This window comes from Humulus lupulus, chromosome 8, assembly GCF_963169125.1.
Source record: "Humulus lupulus chromosome 8, drHumLupu1.1, whole genome shotgun sequence".
Classification (NCBI taxonomy): Eukaryota; Viridiplantae; Streptophyta; class Magnoliopsida; order Rosales; family Cannabaceae; genus Humulus; species Humulus lupulus.
Genome location: NC_084800.1, coordinates 58,649,925 through 58,666,789, shown reverse-complemented (window position 1 = coordinate 58,666,789; position 16,865 = coordinate 58,649,925). Strand labels below are relative to the sequence as shown.

At 36.3% G+C, this 16,865-nt stretch overlaps 2 protein-coding genes across 4 annotated transcripts; one reads left to right on the top strand and one right to left on the bottom strand.

Moving 5' to 3' along the window:
- Nucleotides 1-1,810: 1,810 nt before the first annotated feature.
- On the top strand, nt 1,811-9,523 carry LOC133797403 (protein LATE ELONGATED HYPOCOTYL-like). 3 transcript variants are annotated; one of them, XM_062235289.1, is made up of 8 exons: nt 1,812-2,067; nt 2,483-2,508; nt 2,744-2,935; nt 3,061-3,172; nt 3,487-3,548; nt 6,934-7,152; nt 7,252-8,688; nt 8,804-9,523. In XM_062235289.1, exons 3-8 carry the CDS (start codon nt 2,897-2,899, stop codon nt 9,218-9,220), a joined length of 2,286 nt encoding a protein of 761 aa, XP_062091273.1. In that variant the 5' UTR covers nt 1,812-2,067; nt 2,483-2,508; nt 2,744-2,896; the 3' UTR covers nt 9,221-9,523. The 3 variants fall into 3 exon arrangements, with proteins under 3 accessions (XP_062091274.1, XP_062091275.1, XP_062091273.1); XM_062235290.1 differs by having other exon boundaries at nt 1,811-2,067; nt 2,483-2,935; XM_062235291.1 differs by lacking the exon at nt 3,487-3,548 and having other exon boundaries at nt 1,811-2,067; nt 2,483-2,935.
- A 989-nt stretch (nt 9,524-10,512) lies between these two features.
- On the bottom strand, nt 10,513-16,176 carry LOC133797402 (serine/threonine-protein kinase ATG1a). Its single transcript, XM_062235287.1, has 13 exons — nt 15,533-16,176; nt 15,335-15,452; nt 14,898-14,956; nt 14,530-14,594; nt 13,980-14,073; nt 13,808-13,888; nt 13,540-13,651; nt 13,316-13,370; nt 12,874-13,166; nt 12,427-12,788; nt 11,332-11,629; nt 11,167-11,237; nt 10,513-11,080 (listed from the first exon to the last, which is right to left on the bottom strand). The coding sequence occupies exons 1-13, from the start codon at nt 15,776-15,778 to the stop codon at nt 10,847-10,849; spliced, it is 2,088 nt and encodes a 695-aa protein (XP_062091271.1). The 5' UTR covers nt 15,779-16,176; the 3' UTR covers nt 10,513-10,846.
- Nucleotides 16,177-16,865: the final 689 nt, after the last annotated feature.

Sequence of the window (16,865 nt, the reverse complement as noted above, 5' to 3'; positions counted from 1 at the left end):
TTCGCCAACAAGTAATTAAGAAAATAAGAGAAAGAGATCAGTGCTTAATAATGAACCGAAATAGATAAATGATCTTAAAATGGACTTATGACACCACTACGTTTTTAGGTGGTTCAAAGGTTAAAATCCTTCTACTCCACCAGCCAATATTATTGCTATATTTCTGGTATTCTTTATAGGGTACTTCGTTACACAATAGAATTCAACCCTTTGCAACTCCCAGGGTCTCCATATTTATAGGAGAGGGCACCTGGGAGTTGGTAAGGGGGGGTCATCCCGTGACCTTCTGACCCATCATGTCACTTTTGTGACATTCATGATTAATTCCTAAAACCTGACAAATGAAGTGTGGTCTAATCAACAGGTAAGGAGGATAATGGGCCGCACAGCCCAACCCAGTCGTGGGTGCCTGAATACACACGTTCATGCTGCGTGTCCGAGAATTCAGGGATATATCAGACACGTGATGTCTGATATATGCACGTTTACATTGCGTGGTTGACTTTATAAGGGGTCACGGCTTCCACCTCCATCCCGTGCCCCGAGCTGGACGCCTTCCTGACCTGCGGTCTTCATCTTGCTGTCTCGGCCCTTAAATAATCTTGGCGAACCTTTGGCTACCTCGAGCTAAAGAGGTAGGACCTGACGACAGCAGCTCCGGTCATGTGGTATCTACGTGGCTGATATAATTAGGCCATATCTCAACTCGCTAATAGCCCGTGGAAAATCAGGGTGTACAACAATCTAATCTGATTGTAATTAGGGATTTTTTCATAAATATAGCTTTGTAGCCCTTAATATGCAAAAATATGATAATTAAACTTTTTTTAGTTTGTATGGACAAATTTAATTAAAAAAAATAAGATTATGGAAAAAAAAAAATATGGCATAATAATGATTTTTTTACAAAAATATGGGGAAAAAATTTCATAGAAGGGAATACAAGTTTTAAAAAGCCATAAAAATAATACTTGTAAAAAAAAAAGCTATATTTTTTAAAACTTTAGTAAAAAAACTTATATAAAATGTAATTTTCACTTATAATTAGTTTTAATTTTTTATAATTTAATTAGTTTGGATATTGGTTTGGACCATGTACACGAGTACACTGTGGATCAAACATTCACAAGGGAATCTAGTGGAGGCGATTTCCTAGAAAGGCCGTTGGATTTCATCCGATGGGCCAAACTTGTTTCAAAGCCCATCCTCCAACAACACTAACCAGTAACCACATGTTTGGAGAACCTCCACGTGGCGCATTACAAGAAAACAAAATACAACACAACACCCTTTTTTTCCTCCTTTTCTAGGGCTCCTTTCTCTCTCCTCCCTTCAGCTGAAAAGTTTCTAGCCACCCAGCTGTCCACCCAGTACGCACGTGACCCCAGAACGCCAAGTAGCCAACTATACATTTCTCAAGCATCCTAACCTGCGTCCGCCACGTCATCAAGGGGACCCACTGGGCTCACTCGATGCGCTTTTACAGGCGTATCCCTCCGATTCCCAGTGTCCAAGTTTGTGGACGAGAATTGAGGACGCAAGGAACGAGCGACGACAAGTTTTAGAAATTAAAAAAAGAAATATTAAAGAAATGAAAAAGGAGTAGGGAAAAAGCGAAAGGGTGCGCTGATGCTGTGTACTCAGCCACTAAATTCTCGCCACTTGTCGTCATCCTGAGAACTCGCTGGTTTCAGCTCTGCCTAGTAGCCTCAAAAAATAAAGACACCCAATTTTTATTTATTTTTTATATTATTAGAAAATAATAAATCCACAAGAAATAGTTGTGGCTGAGATTGATCGACCCAGAAGTGCTTGCTTGTTAATGGTGCTTCTTTGCTACTAAACTCTCCTCTTCATTCTTTCTCTTCTCCTACCTCTGATCTCTGCTTCCTCTTTTCCGATTTGGCTTTTCTACTTTCTCTTTCTTCCTGGTTTATTTTCGTCTCTCCTTAGCCGGAAACAATGACTTTACGGAAGGTTTTGCGGTGAGCTGCCTTTCATGCATGATCGAGCATCGTACGGTTCGTTCTGGACTTGTTTGATACTGCATCATGTCTTTACCGGAAGGTACGGATTAATTTTCATGCATTTTTTAGGATTTTTTTAATACATATATAAAAAAAAAATTACTTTCAGTTTGGTTGCTGAGGAACTTGGAGGAAGAAGAAAAATTGGTTTTTGAATTTGATTGGGAAAAAGAATAGCTTGATCGACTAAGTATGCCTGCCAATTGAGTTATTGACTCTGTTGGAGAGGTTTTGTTTAGTTGGCTAAGTTAAGATTTGGTTAAAATCTGATTTGAATTTTTTTGCCCCTTCTTTTCCTATTTTCTTGGCAACCAAACGGAGAATTAAACTTAAACCACGAAGCAAAGCACAGTATTGATGCATTGTTGAGATGTGGTGTAGAAATGGTTGTTGTTGTTGCTGAGTACTGATTCAAGTTTCCTCTATCTTGTTTGTTTTGTTTTTCGCTCTTAAAGGTTTTGGCGTCTTCGGGTTCGTTTTGGTGAGGATTCTGAATAAGGAATTTACTTTTACTTCTTTCGGAGAAGTATCTCTCTGCATCTCTCTTTGCGGTGGATTCTGAAAATTTTCAAAATCGTATTGTGTTTTGTACTAATATCACTAGTAATACATAATAAGTAGCTTCACTGCTCGCGAAAATCAAAATGCTTAATCTTCTTGAAATAAGAATTTGAGACGGATCTCTACCGATTGCTACCCTGTGTTTTCTTTTGCAGTAGCAGTTCCTTATCTGGTTTTGTTGACTACTACTATCACCACGGCTCTACTGGTAATAGCTTTTGATTCCGTCCGAAATCATGGGAAGTTTTCTTTTTATCCGTTGCTCGTCAGGGAGGATTTGAAGCAGCGGCAGCTGCCCAGGTCCGATAATGGACACGTACTCTTCCGGAGAAGACTTTGTTATTAAGGTGAAATTGATGGGCCATTCATTTCTGCTTCTTTTTTATCCTTGTGATGTTAAATATTCTGCTAAACTTTGACTTCGTGTAATGGGTATTAAAGTTGGTCTTATAAATTTTTTTTGTAATGGCAGACAAGAAAGCCATATACTATTACAAAGCAACGAGAGCGATGGACAGAGGAGGAGCATAATAGGTTCCTTGAGGCCTTGAAGCTCTATGGACGCGCCTGGCAGCGTATTGAAGGTTACATTTTGAAAACTTTAACTTGTTTTTTTCATATTTATTGCTCTTTCCCTTCCTTACTTATGGCTCTTAAGCTCTCAGTCATATTTTACAATTTATGGTAGTGCGTATTATTTATATTTATATAAAGTACTTATTTAAGTTTATCAAGAAAAAGTATATGCACGTTTACAATTACTTTAGAGAAAATTGAGTTAAATCCGCAAGGCATTTCCAGTTAGCAATGACTTAAAATGCCATTTTCTGTATTTTTCTTATAATTGGGCGCCTGCCTCTCTCTCTTCCTGTTTCTGTTTTTACTTGGTGGTTCGCAGAACATATAGGAACAAAGACTGCTGTGCAAATCAGAAGTCATGCACAGAAATTCTTTTCAAAGGTCAATTGGTACCTTCTTACCTTATCCTCCTATTAGATGTGTTTTCTTGCTACTAACCACTTGGTTATCAGTATTATCAGTCCTATAATTTGCAATTCCATTGTCTGAAATATTGTTTCTTAGTTTGCCTTGGTAATGTTATTTTTATTTCTAATTTTTTGGCCTGTTTGATACAATGATGAGAAGGGTTTTTTTTCTCATGGGCACACTCATACGTAGATAAAGGGAAAATAAATCGTTGGTCAATAGTTGTAGTGGGAGAAGGGCCAATTTTTTTGGATCTTCTTGAAACACTACAAAGGCTTATATTGCTGAACAAGAACTAGAACTGCTTTTTAATGTATGACATGAATATGCAATAAATATGTAAGCATGATGTTGTCACATTTTTCATGGCTCAGAGCATTAACATTTAGCGTTTCTGTCATACTACTTGATTGATTGGGGATTCTGGGCCTTTTGCATCTTACTTTGGCATATTGGTGTAGTTAACTTATACTGCAAGTACTAGTAAGGTTAGAATGAGGATAAGAAAAAGTTAAATGTGGCCCCTCCAAATGGGAATATATGTAGCGTCTAGAATATTATTAACACCACTATACAACAAGCTTATGAATTAAACAAAACTTCTGTAGAGATTGCTAAACTTCCTGGTTCTGGAATTCTTCTTTTGGATAGTTAGCTTTTTCTCCGAAGTCTGAAGGATTATTTAGTTTATATCTATATGAAGGAATCTACCTTATCATAAAATCTCAGGAGGGAAGATTGAAGACGTAAAATTTGGAAGATAAAATAAGGTTATATCGAGGTACTTTTGATGGATAGGTTGGTACCTAGTAAAGGTTGCTTTGGAAGAAAATCATAGGGATGTCTTTACACTATCTAATGTTTGCATTGCCTTCTCAAAATTGCTTGAGAAAGTTATTACTTCTCTCAGCTTGAATGAATTTGTGAGTTAATGAAGGAAGATGAATGTTTTAAAGGTTCAGGATATCATAGCTCTTACAGTATCTTGCAAATTCTTGGTCTGAAAGGGCTTAACCTTTTAGCACAGTAAAAGGGTTGGGTTAGTATGCTGTCACAAGCTATGAAGATAAGTTAAATTATCAGAGGTTCCTCTACAATCTAATATTTCTTACTGATAGCTAAATTCTTGATAAGCTGATTTGACAGTTTGATAGATCTGTGCTTTGTGGTCTAGTTTCTCCATCAAGTAGGCACATTCCTATGCTCTACACCATAATGATAATAAAGGAGCTTTAATGTTATTGAGAGGAGGTCATCTTTGACCTCTGTCTCTTTTTCAAAAAAAGATAATAAAGGAGCTTTAATCGAAAAAAATGTTTTATTGAATATCCTTTTGTTTCTCTCCCTATATCATTAGTGATTCTCATTCTAGAATAAAAGGGGGGCTGGTTTGACCAAGCAGTCAAGCTAACTGCTTGGCCAAACCAGCCCCCCCTTTTTTTTTGTACAAATATGCAACCAATGTTTGAGGATATGGTCACAAGTTCAAACCAATTGTACATGGGGATTATACAGCTTATTCTAACTCAATGCCATCTAAGATCTAATCACCACTTCAGTAGTGTTTGTATTTGTCTCGTACACTCTGATGGGGAATTTCTTAAAAATTAATCGAGGAGCCACTGGCAATCATAAGCATTGTTCAGTAGTATTCTGGCTAGATCAAATAAGCCTTTTTTTGGTAGGTTCTTCTCTCCAGATATGCCTTGTATTGTCCAACTTCATGACATTGGAGTAGTTCGTTTATGCTTCTTTCTTACTGGTCTTGTACTGCCCAACTTCATGACATTGGCCTTTTATTGGGACATATTCCATTATTTAGCTAGTGGCCAGCATTGTCTAGTGGCTTAGAATGCTCAATTATCTGGAAAAAAGTTTTACCAGTGAATCAAAGGTAGTAATGTTATATGGATGATATAGTCAATGTATGATAAACTATATAAGTTTATGGGGGTAGAGAAGGTTCGGTTTCAATCAAGTCACTGAAGAAAATTGTTAGATTATTGAAGTACCTGTCTTTACAGACGATGACTGTCAACATCAGGAATAATGAAATGCTATATAATAGAGTAGGGGGAACTAATAGAAGATGGATTACTATATACAGAAACTTAAGAAAGAAATGTCAAATGTTTCCATCTTCTTATTAGTGCAACAATAGAGTTGCTTTCTTGTGGACCTACTGAGATGGGTCGTGGAGATTTAAGGCAATGAAAGCGAATGAATTGTTTGTCAGAGGGATCAGATTTACATATCATTTGGTTGAAAAAGTAAGCATGATTCCCTGTTTTTATGAAATTCATATGTAATGTGAGTGGAGGCACTGCAGAAGATATCAGTTACAGAATTATGGATGGGTGAAGAAACCAGGAGCAGTAGTCACTTGTTTAGCCTATGGATAGTTGATAGACCATGAGTTATGATCTCACATTTAATCTAATGGTAATTCACATTGATTTTCATTTGGAGGCGTGCATTTTAAATCCCTTCACTCCTATAATTTATGTGTGTCTATATATTATTATTATTTAAAGGAAAGAGCAACCCAGTATTGAGCTACTTTAATATTGACTAATCATGTAATCGTGGGATTTGATCCTCTTTTAAGATTGTTAGGATTGTGTATAGACTTCTATTCTTCTCCCATTTAAATGCTAAAAGGTGTAAATTAGTAGCAAAAGGAGCTTTTCTGGACCACGTGGGTCGCTGTTTGATAGGGTAGTCTAAACTAGTTAACATGATCGGTTGATGTCAATAGTTTACTGATGTGATTCACCTTTTCTGTTTTTTTTCGTTCCTTCATAAAACTTCTAGAATTATATAAAACGAATATAAATATGCACTAATAACTGAGGGCAGTCCCTGGTAGTCCTTATTGATTTATACATTTAAATTTGTTACATTATACCTTTTTTTCTTTTCTTTTTTTTTTTAAAATGGCTCTGTCTGTAAATTCAGGGGAAAAGCTTTCCACACATCATTGGAAGTTTTAAACATGATATTGTAATGGCATTTCATGGAAAGCCACCAATTTCTAACTCCATTCTTCTCCTTACCATCACCTCTAGTCCTAGACCAGGCCACAGGCCACAAGGAATTTATTCTATTTATTCCCACATGAACTTGTAAGAATTTTAAGATTTTATTTTACTGCATCAATATTAAATAGCTAATATTTTGATTTTAAACTGCATGCTGTGTCATAATTACTTTGGTCTTGTAGGAATTATATTTTGGAAAGAAAAAATGTGGTTTTGTGATAGGTGATTTGGTTATTGCCCTTTATTGTGTCTAACAAGACATTGGACTTTGCTTACTTCAACTGATATATGGAATGCTGTTTATTTGTTGGTTACAGTTGGAAAAGGAGGCTCTCGTTAAAGGTGTTCCAGTAGGGCGTGCCATTGATATAGATATTCCACCTCCACGCCCTAAAAGGAAACCTAGCAATCCTTACCCTCGAAAGACCAGTGCCGGTCCTCCCACATCTCAAGTAGGAGCAAAAGATGGAAAATATTTATCAGAATCTTCTCACTGTAAGCAAGTGCTGGATTTGGAGAAAGAACCAGTTCTTGAGGTTATTGCCTCCTCTCTCTGTCATCTGAAACAGTGTTCATTTACTACAGTTCTTACTTCATTTCATAATATTTGTGCAACAACTTTTTCTCAAAATCAGAGACCAGATGTAGATGGAAAACCAACACAGGCAAAAGAAAACCAAGATGAAGATTGCTCAGGTCTCACCCAGCTTCAAGATACTCACTGTTCTTCTGTTCACAAAAATTCCCTACCTATGCCACCTGTGGGGCTTGGAAATGCTTACACTTTTAGGGAATTTGTGCCTTCAATGAAAAAGGCGAATCAGGATGACACAGGTGGATCTTATGTCACTGTTGAATTTGACAGGAATCAAAACATGCAGAAGGCTGATGCCGAGGAGATGGCACAAGACAATTGCACAAGCAAAGGCTTAAAGTTGGAAAAGTCTAATGCTTTATATGAGAAATCGATTGAAGGTGAAAAGATGAGTGACTTGAACAATGGATTGCCAAATGAGGAGATGCAAACCACTCAAAACTACCCAAGGCATGTGCCTGTGCATGTTCTTGATGGAAACCTTGGAAATTGCACTCGAACTCCTCCCCATGATATGGCATTCCAAGACACCACATTTAATCCCATAGGAGAGATTCATGGCCACCCTAATTTTTTAACAAATTCAGCTGCATCTACTACCACTGAACATCAATCTAATGCATCAAGATCTTCAATCCATCCATCATTTTCGGCTTTTCATCCTCCATTTACCTCAATTCCTCACAATCATGATGACTATCAATCATTCCTCCATATGTCCTCCACATTTTCCAGTCTCGTTGTATCTACACTGCTTCAAAATCCAGTAGCACACGCTGCAGCAAGCTTTGCAGCTGCATATTGGCCCTATTCCAATGTGGAAACTTCTTCGGATTCTCTTGCATGCAACCAAAGTGGGTTTTCACCAAGAGAAATGAACTCTGCTCCAAGTATGGCAGCAGTTGCTGCTGCTACTGTAGCTGCTGCAACTGCATGGTGGGCAGCCCATGGAATGCTTCCATTGTGTGCCCCAGTTCAAACTGGATTTGCCTGCCCTCCTGCATCCACAAGTGAAGTTCCTTCAATGGACATTGATCAAGATCCTGCAGCCAAAACAGGAGAAGAAGACAATCCTCTTAATCCTCCATTGCAAGAACAAGTGGACCCGGAACACTCAGAAGCTTTGCAAGCTCAACATTTAAGTTCAAAATCTCCAACAGTGTCCGCTTCCGACTCTGAGGAAAGTGGGGGAGCAAAGCCTGATTCCAATTTAAAAGCTGCTGTTCATGAAAATGCTGCCCCAACAACTGAGCTTGATGCTAATAAAGCAAAAAATACGAAACAGGTTGACCGCTCATCTTGTGGCTCTAACACAGCTTCGAGCAGTGAAGTCGAGACAGATGCCTTAGAGAAGCAAGAGAATGGCAAGGAAGAAATGCAAGAACCAGAAGCCAATCAATCAGTTTCTGAGTGTAGTAATCGTCGTAGTAAAAGCATTTGCAACACGCTTGATTCTTGGAAGGAAGTCTCTGAAGGGGTATTTAAACACATTTATTGATGAACTTTTACTAGTCTTTTGTTGTTTTGCAGTTGCTGCAACTGATTCACCGTTCATTGCCTATACTATTACTGATGAACTGTTACTTTTTCAGGGACGGCTGGCATTTCAAGCATTATTCTCGAGAGAGGTGTTACCTCAAAGCTTTTCACCTCCACCTGATCTGAAGAATCAGGAGAATCAGAATGGCTGCATGGAAGAAAAGCAAAAGGAAGACAAAGATGGAGGTGGATCATTGTTAGATCTCAACAGTAAGACATGCGGGTCTTGTTCTAACCATCTAGAATTGGAGAAAAGTGGATCACCTATAGATGAGGAAAATTTAGATGAAAGTTCGCTGACAATAGGGCTTGGACAAGGAAAGCTCAAGGCTCGTAAAACAGGATTCAAACCTTACAAAAGGTGCTCAGTTGAGGCCAAAGAGAACAGGGTGGGAAACACCAGCAGCCAGGTGGAAGAGAGAGGAACTAAGAGGTTACGCTTGGAAGGGGAGGTTCAACTTAATATCTGATTTTGCATGCAATTTTAAGGAAACCTTTGTTATTGCACGCAATTTTCGAAATTTCCCCTTCGTCTATTATCCTTCTGTCTTATTTGACTATTGAAGCTCACGCAACTTGTCGTGTAGGTGTGTGTACCATATTATTTGTCTACGTTGCTCATTACTATCTGAACCTATGCAACTCTTCTAAAGACTCCCTCGATAGACATGTAGCCATGAAAATATTTAACGTGTTCTGATCTGTCCAGTCTTTTGAAGACAGTGTCTTTTACATGAATGATTATTATTATTATTATTATTATTTTTTTCTCACTTTGCATGACTGCTGTGGGAGCTAAAGAAGCCTCTTTGTTGTATTTTTGCTTTTCTTTTACCTGTGGCTCTTCTCAAGCATGGAATATATTAACGGCTATTTTGTTCAATGATAATGTAATAGATATTTTTTTTATGTGCAATCAATAGGCTATCTTCCTCACGTTGGCCCTCTCCTTTCAGTATCATAGGAGTTGCTGCTGAAAGGAAATTGAGGTCACTTTCTCAGCCGAGTAAGAAAGTGAATTTGTAGATCCTAATTATATAGGGTTGATAGTTTTTTGTCAATATCAGTGGTGTTGGCAAAAGTTATTTTCGGCATTTGTATGGTTATAAATTCTAATTTTTTACTGTGACAATGTATATTGTAATCATTTAGAACATTCTACACAGTTTTAAGAAATTTCAAATAATTTACGGTGCCAAAAACAAGATAACAGATTATTGCACGCGTGCACTCAAAGACAGTTACACGTAGAAAATTCGACTGTTTCAATCTTATTTTTAGTACCATAAATTATTCGAAATTTTTTGAAAATTTGTGAGATGTTCTAAATGATTATAATATACACAATGATAGTGAAAAATTAGAGAATTTATAACTATCCACATGCTGAAACTAACTTTTGTCAATACTGGCATTGACAAATTACCGTGGTCTTTTCTCAAAAATATATATTGGTACAAACAATGTGTAAAACATTTTACACATTTATTAAGTTTTATGATTGTCATAAATTTTAAGTAAATAAACAATATTATATATATATATATAAAAATGACATAAACATATTAATTAAAGTTAAATCTTGTTTATAGTATTGTTTTATAAAAAAAAATATATGATAACATTTTAGATGATAATCAATTAAATATTTTTATAGTTAAAAAAATAGTTAATTTTTGTTATCTACACCCCTATTATATGTAGAATAGATATATATTTAGCCAGTTTATATACGAACAAATAACATTTTTGAGGAGTTAAATAAATTCAAAGAGAAATTCATCAGATTTGTTGTATTGACCAGTTATACACGTAACAATTTCTGTTCGTATGTACAATTTCTTGCCCAAATAAAGAATAGACAGTTCATTTACACATACATAGACAGGAATAAGTAGTACCTTGTTCCATAGTGTCAACAATCTAGTATTTACTTATCTATCGTACCAAACAAAAGTTAGAAGAGTAAATCCATGTCAGAGACTTAAAAACTGCCTGCTGCAGCTGCGGCTGATTTACTGGCTCAACGGCCAACACTAGTAATCTGCCTCAACAAAAGATGGACCTCCAAGAATAGCTGTACAAACCAGTTATATTTACTTTTTATGAGAGTCAAGAAATTCTTTAAGAGAAGGCTGCGCCTTTAGAAAGTTAGTCTTCCGAGAATGCAAGTTCAAAATGTATTGTTGGATTCGCTTCTTGCCCGCAGGAGTTAAAGAAAACGGAGGCTTTAGAGGCAGCATTGCTGCTTCTCCTGCGATAAAGGAAAGCAGAAGTAGAGCTTTTGAATAATTCTCTGCTGCAGTACTTTTGTTCTCAAACTCGTCCACCTGAAACACACAACAAAAAGTAATCATCCAATGGCAAAAAAGACAAAAGCGATTGACAAACATGGCAGTTATATGAGTATACTTACAGCACCGTTGGTACCAAATGCTAGTGCCTTTCGAAATATTATTTCCATTGCATCTGGCATGTCAGCGGTACCTGCAATGTAATGATTTGGTTGAGAAATTCAAACCCGGTGATGTAAGGGGCAAAACAGACAAGTATGATATAAGAATTTCAACGAGAGGCTCACCGTCTATATTACTACGGACATGATTCGATAACTTCTCAGCACGATTAAAAGCAACAAGAAATGATTTTTCTGCCCACATGGAAACACATGAAGGCTGGCTAAAATCAAGGTTTCCTTCAGTGTTTGATGGTAAAGCTGCATCTTCCTGATCAAGTTTTGGCTCGTTGGCTATACTGCTTCCAGATGCTTCATTCTCAGAAGAAGCCAGCCAACTGCTGCAAATTTGAAGCACTTTTTTCCATAGAGCCAAAATAACCAACTCAATTGAGAAGGCCTCCAGATAGAGCGCCGTATCATACTGCAAGTAGAGAAATTAAGGGATAATAAGCATTTTCAACCATCCTCCAAAGGACAAGTCCATTTACGGGAAGCACAAATAAAAATCAATGTTTCTTTAGAAAAATGAGGGGTGAACATCAACAGAATTCAGGCACATGGACGTGCTTCTCATCCCAATAATAATACTGGTAATATACAAATTGGCAATGCCAACATGTTTTGGGGCAGCTTATTTCCCTTGTCCACCTCCAGCTGGTAATTTGTACAATGTATAAAGCTATTTTCTAGTAGATTGTATAGACCACAACTTCAATACCAAAAAGACAGCAATGGTTGACCAATAAAACAGAAGAACCTTCAAATGATGAAGCAACATCTTAAAGTTGGAAGACTAGTTGGCTGTATCTATAACTGGTGCCTTCTAATAACCCACTCTTAGAGAGGGAGAAAAAAAAGTAAATATCAACAAAGAAAAGATCTCATCAAACATGTCTCTAGAAATTACAGGGTCAAAGACACATACACATGAATTATATGATGAAGTATCTGCAGAAAAGAAGTTATTAACCATCAACTACTCATCTGCTAAGTCATGAATGCAATTATATACGCAAATATGGATTATAATGAACCTATCACAACAAAGTGTGGAGACAGGATCAGCAAAATGTGGAAAACATCGCAAGGAATGAACTCCATGGCAAAGGCCTACTTGTACAACAGCTGACATGATACTTTTCAAATTCTAGAACTTTTTGGTTTCTTTGAGTAGCAAAGGAAAATAAAAATGTATTGGTAAGAGACAAGGCAACACACCTTTTCTTGTGAAAGTTCACTAAGAACTTCAACATACTGATGCAACAACTGGAGCCTAGTGGAAGGGTGAAGTATAGACAGTCCTTGCACTTCCCTCAATAAAGATAAAGGTATTGATGTTGGCAATAGATCTGGTCCATGCTTCGGTGAGCTCTCTACACCACCAATAGAACTGTCAGCCAGCTCCTCTGCTTGTATAATTGGTCTTGCCTGTTCATTCTGCTTTTGAGTATAGGTAGACACTCCAGTTTTGCAGTTAGACAGTTGTGACATTTCCAGATAACAAGAGATGGATTCTGATGAAGCAAAATGAGGATTGACAAGGACATAATCTTTCTCGATGGACTCCATGGAATCAGAAACTGGACATTTAATCACGAAAACCAACTGTGTCAAACAAAGCACACAAATATATGATACATTCCCAACAAACAGAAAAAGAAAAACCTTGAAGTTGATAAGATGATTGTAGATCTTGATCAATATATTTCCTTCTTTCATTACTTGCAATATTTGGCATAAGCCCGTGAACATTGCTTGATGTACCTTCACCTTCCTTTCTTTGCAAAATTATATTTTCGTGTCCAATTAAAAATTTTGAACTTGAATTTGCACTACACAAGTCCACAGGAAGAACAGCAGGCAATTCTGACCTCTTCCCAGAGGCAGAAGAATTGGACGGCTCAACAATTATTTCCATAGGCAGTACTAAAGGAGACTGCCTAACATCAAGCATTGGCCTACAGATGATACAAAAGAAAAGTTACTCTAAGGAGCTGATTTACAGGCTAATTAAATGAAAGATCCAAGAAGGCAAGAACATAATGGCTCCCAATCCAAGATAGACAAAATGCAACGCCATATCAAAATTTCAAAGTTACAAGATTACCTTGGCTCCCTGAGGAACTTGTGACTGAAAAATTCCTTGAATGTTAGTCGCTCAACTGCAAATTGAAGTTTCAGTTTACATGGATATTATTTTAAGTTATGCAAGTAAAAGCCGAAACTCATGTAACACTACCAGTTAAATAATTAGAAACATGCTTGATCTCTGTTGTAAGCTAAACATATATACCGATCACCAGATACACAATTCCACTAGCAACCCCCTACCTGGGTTTTGGCGCAATAGGCATCTGCAAAGATTTACACAGTCTGGATGCAACACTTCCAGAGAACCAGCAGGAAACTGCAGCTCAGTGGATGTTATGATATTCTCAAAAAGCTGGGCAGCAAGGAATCAGAAAAGCACAAATGAGAACTGAAATCAACATTTTCTTATCTTTAGCCCTTTGCCGCATTCTCAATTTGATAAGGAATGGCAAACATCAAAATATGTTCTAGTTTTTACACAAAATTATATTTGAACTTCACTGCAAACCTGCAATTGACTGTTGCCATCAAATGGTGGCCTCCCAGTCACCAACTGAAAGAGAATTGCCCCAACACTCCATAAGTCAGCCTACAAACAATAAAATGAACAGGAGACTATAATAATAGTAAAAATAGCAATAAATACAGTCAAAATTATCTCAAATATTATCTTGCATCACCTTTGCATCATATTTTTGGTTCTTTATAATCTCCGGAGCCATGTATAAGGGTGAACCACACAGTGTGTCAGCCAAACCTTGAGGCATGAGGGATCTGGACAATGGTACAATGAAAAAACCCCATCAGACTAAACATCTTTCAGTATTTATAACAAAAATGGGTAGGTAAAAGTAACAGAAGCTTTCAAGCTTGTTGTGTCAAATAAAGCTGTTCACAATTTTTATAATGCTGGATTTTTTTATAGTCAAGCCACTTCAGCTATGACTCAATCATCATCACACATATAAAATCAGTTTATCTATCCTTGTGGGAAACACCTAGCAAATGATACACAATTTGATGCATGCTCTTAGAGTATTAGTATTTTTTTTTTGAATCTTAGAGTCTTAGTATGTTCTATATGCAATCATACTCTAAAATTACAGAGTTCATAGGACTCAAAGAAAGTATCAAATAGCTTCCTGCTGAAAAAAGAATAAAATCCTTGCACAATAACACTGAGAAGGCAACAGACCTGGAAAGTTAGACGGCCTATCATATATATTTTACCTTGCAAAACCAAAATCCCCTATCTTCAATAGTGGAATGGATTCATGAGTTGACAGGAGTAAGTTCTGCAAGTTTATCAGAAAACAACATGGAAATCACTACAAAACAAAATGTAATGTTTAAAATCATGGTAGGCTAATCAACCACAGCCACGAGTCAATTTCGTATAATATAAAAATGAAACACAAACAGAACAGCATGCAAATCCTACTACCATTAAATTGTCAGAAAACAATATGCTGTGACCAGAACCTAACTGGACTCTCGGATAGTTTAGGACATATAATCACGAATCCCATTGAATTTTTTTCATCCAAATAACCCGCAAAACAATAAAAATTCGGCTTCTTGGCAAGCAAGAAAAATACCTGTGGTTTTAAATCTCTGTGAATGAGGTGCTTTTCTTGAAGCACTTGCAATCCTGCAGCTGCACAAGAAAATACAAATTGCGCACACTATAGTCCGTTACTATTTGATCATCACATGCATCCAATAAAGGAAGGAAAAGAAAATTAATTTATTCATTCACTGATATTAAGAATCGACACAATTATTCCCACTAGCTTAATCGTTAATTGCATATAAATAGCTTACTAAAAAAAGTCTAAATATCCAAAGTATATGTTCGGTTGAGCACATACTTTGCTCCCTAAGCAGTAACGACATTAGTTTGATCAGCCCAACCAAAAAAAAGCCAAATTTGTATCTTTAATTTTCTTTTCAATTAACCAAAACAATAATAAAGACAAATTTAACTCCCACATTAAGAAAAAAAGTTTAAAAGGTTTAGCAAATATAGGCATACCCAATTGTCTCATAAAGTGCCTAGCCACAGCTTCCGAAACTCTCCCATGGCGATTGATATAACCAGAAAGGTCACCACCATCACAGTACTCCAAAACAAGGTAAATCTTTTCATCAGTCTGCAAACCCCATAGCCCCCATTACATACACATTTATCACTAAAAACCATAACAAGCAGATAATCACATGTATGATTTACCTCGATGGCCTCCAAAAGACGAATAATATTTGGATGATCAATAGTTCTGAGAATAGATATTTCTTTGAGCAAACTCTCACTGATTTTTGGGCTCAGTTGTTTCTTAGCAATCTCCTTAACGGCAACTTCGTGACCCGATTGCCGATGCCTTGATCGCCACACCACGGCGAATGAACCCGACCCGATTCTCGGACCCATTATATAGTCTCCGACCAAACGGGTCTCACTAGGCCGCAGAAAATCCATCTGGGAACCGACCCAGTTGACCAAAAAGCACGAATAGACGAAATGCCCACTTGGGTCGTCGTCGTTGTTGGTTTTTGATTAGTTTCAGAATAATAACATGGCTACAAAAATCTTTTAATGGGTTTTGAATATGAACGACGATGGTGAAGGTGGCTTTTTATTTTTTCTTCTCAAGAGGTTAATAGTGGAAGGAATTAATGGAACAATGATCATAGTTAAAGTGCTTTCTTTTATTGCTTTATGTGTGGAAACGACGCTGATCGTGAATATATGTTCGGAAACAGAGAGACCCAAAGTGTAACTTTTTTGGTTTTGGGCTGCGAATTTGAAAGAGAAACTCTATAGGTTGTTGACGCTGAGTGAGTGGGTGGCTTATCAATTAGACCAACACAAAAATCTCATATCTTGCTCCTTTTGCGTATACACTTTTATATAAATATTTCAAAAAAATATTTATTATTATTAACGCAGCAGAAGTTTCAATGATTATCCCCTATCAGAAAATATAAAACTAAAATGTCATTAGTAAAAATCCCGATGATCGATAACCAAGCAATTAAAAATTAAAATGTTTTATTGACATTAAGGTCTGATTGGTTCGCGATTAGAAAATTATATTTTTGAAAAGTGAGTTCTAAAATGAAAATCTGAATTTAGTGACTAAAATCATATTTATGAAAATATGATTGGTTCAATGTCAGTAAACTGTTTTTGAGTTTTAAAAAAATGAATCTGTGATTGATATCAAATTTGAAAATATAACATAAACTGAATATGTGATTGAAACAACTGAATTTGAATATTTTTTTAATTTTATATATTTTATATATATAGATTGCATAATATTAAATTTTAATTTATCAATAGATTTAATTAAGTAAAATTTAATTATATTGATAAATTAAAATTTAATAATAATTATTGATTAAATTTATAACAATATTGTATTGTCATCTATAAAAATACCAGAGCAACTTATTTTTGAATTGTGCATAAATGTCATAAAATGTTCCATAAACACCTATTACTAGTGAGAACATACTCAAATCATAAAAATTGGCAAAAAAAAATAATAATAATTACAAGC

Excerpts from the sequence above, each read along its gene's own strand:
- LOC133797403 (XM_062235290.1), top strand. The coding sequence starts at position 2,897 with ATGGACACGTACTCTTCCGGAGAAGACTTTGTTATTAAG. Across the intron at positions 2,936-3,060 it reads GAGAAGACTTTGTTATTAAG|ACAAGAAAGCCATATACTAT; the intron begins GTGAAATTGATG and ends TTGTAATGGCAG. Across the intron at positions 7,153-7,251 it reads AGAAAGAACCAGTTCTTGAG|AGACCAGATGTAGATGGAAA; the intron begins GTTATTGCCTCC and ends TCTCAAAATCAG.
- LOC133797402 (XM_062235287.1), bottom strand. The coding sequence starts at position 15,778 with ATGGATTTTCTGCGGCCTAGTGAGACCCGTTTGGTCGGAGACTATATA. Across the intron at positions 14,595-14,897 it reads ACAGAGATTTAAAACCACAG|AACTTACTCCTGTCAACTCA; the intron begins GTATTTTTCTTG and ends ATAAACTTGCAG. Across the intron at positions 13,371-13,539 it reads CCTATTGCGCCAAAACCCAG|TTGAGCGACTAACATTCAAG; the intron begins GTAGGGGGTTGC and ends TTCAATTTGCAG.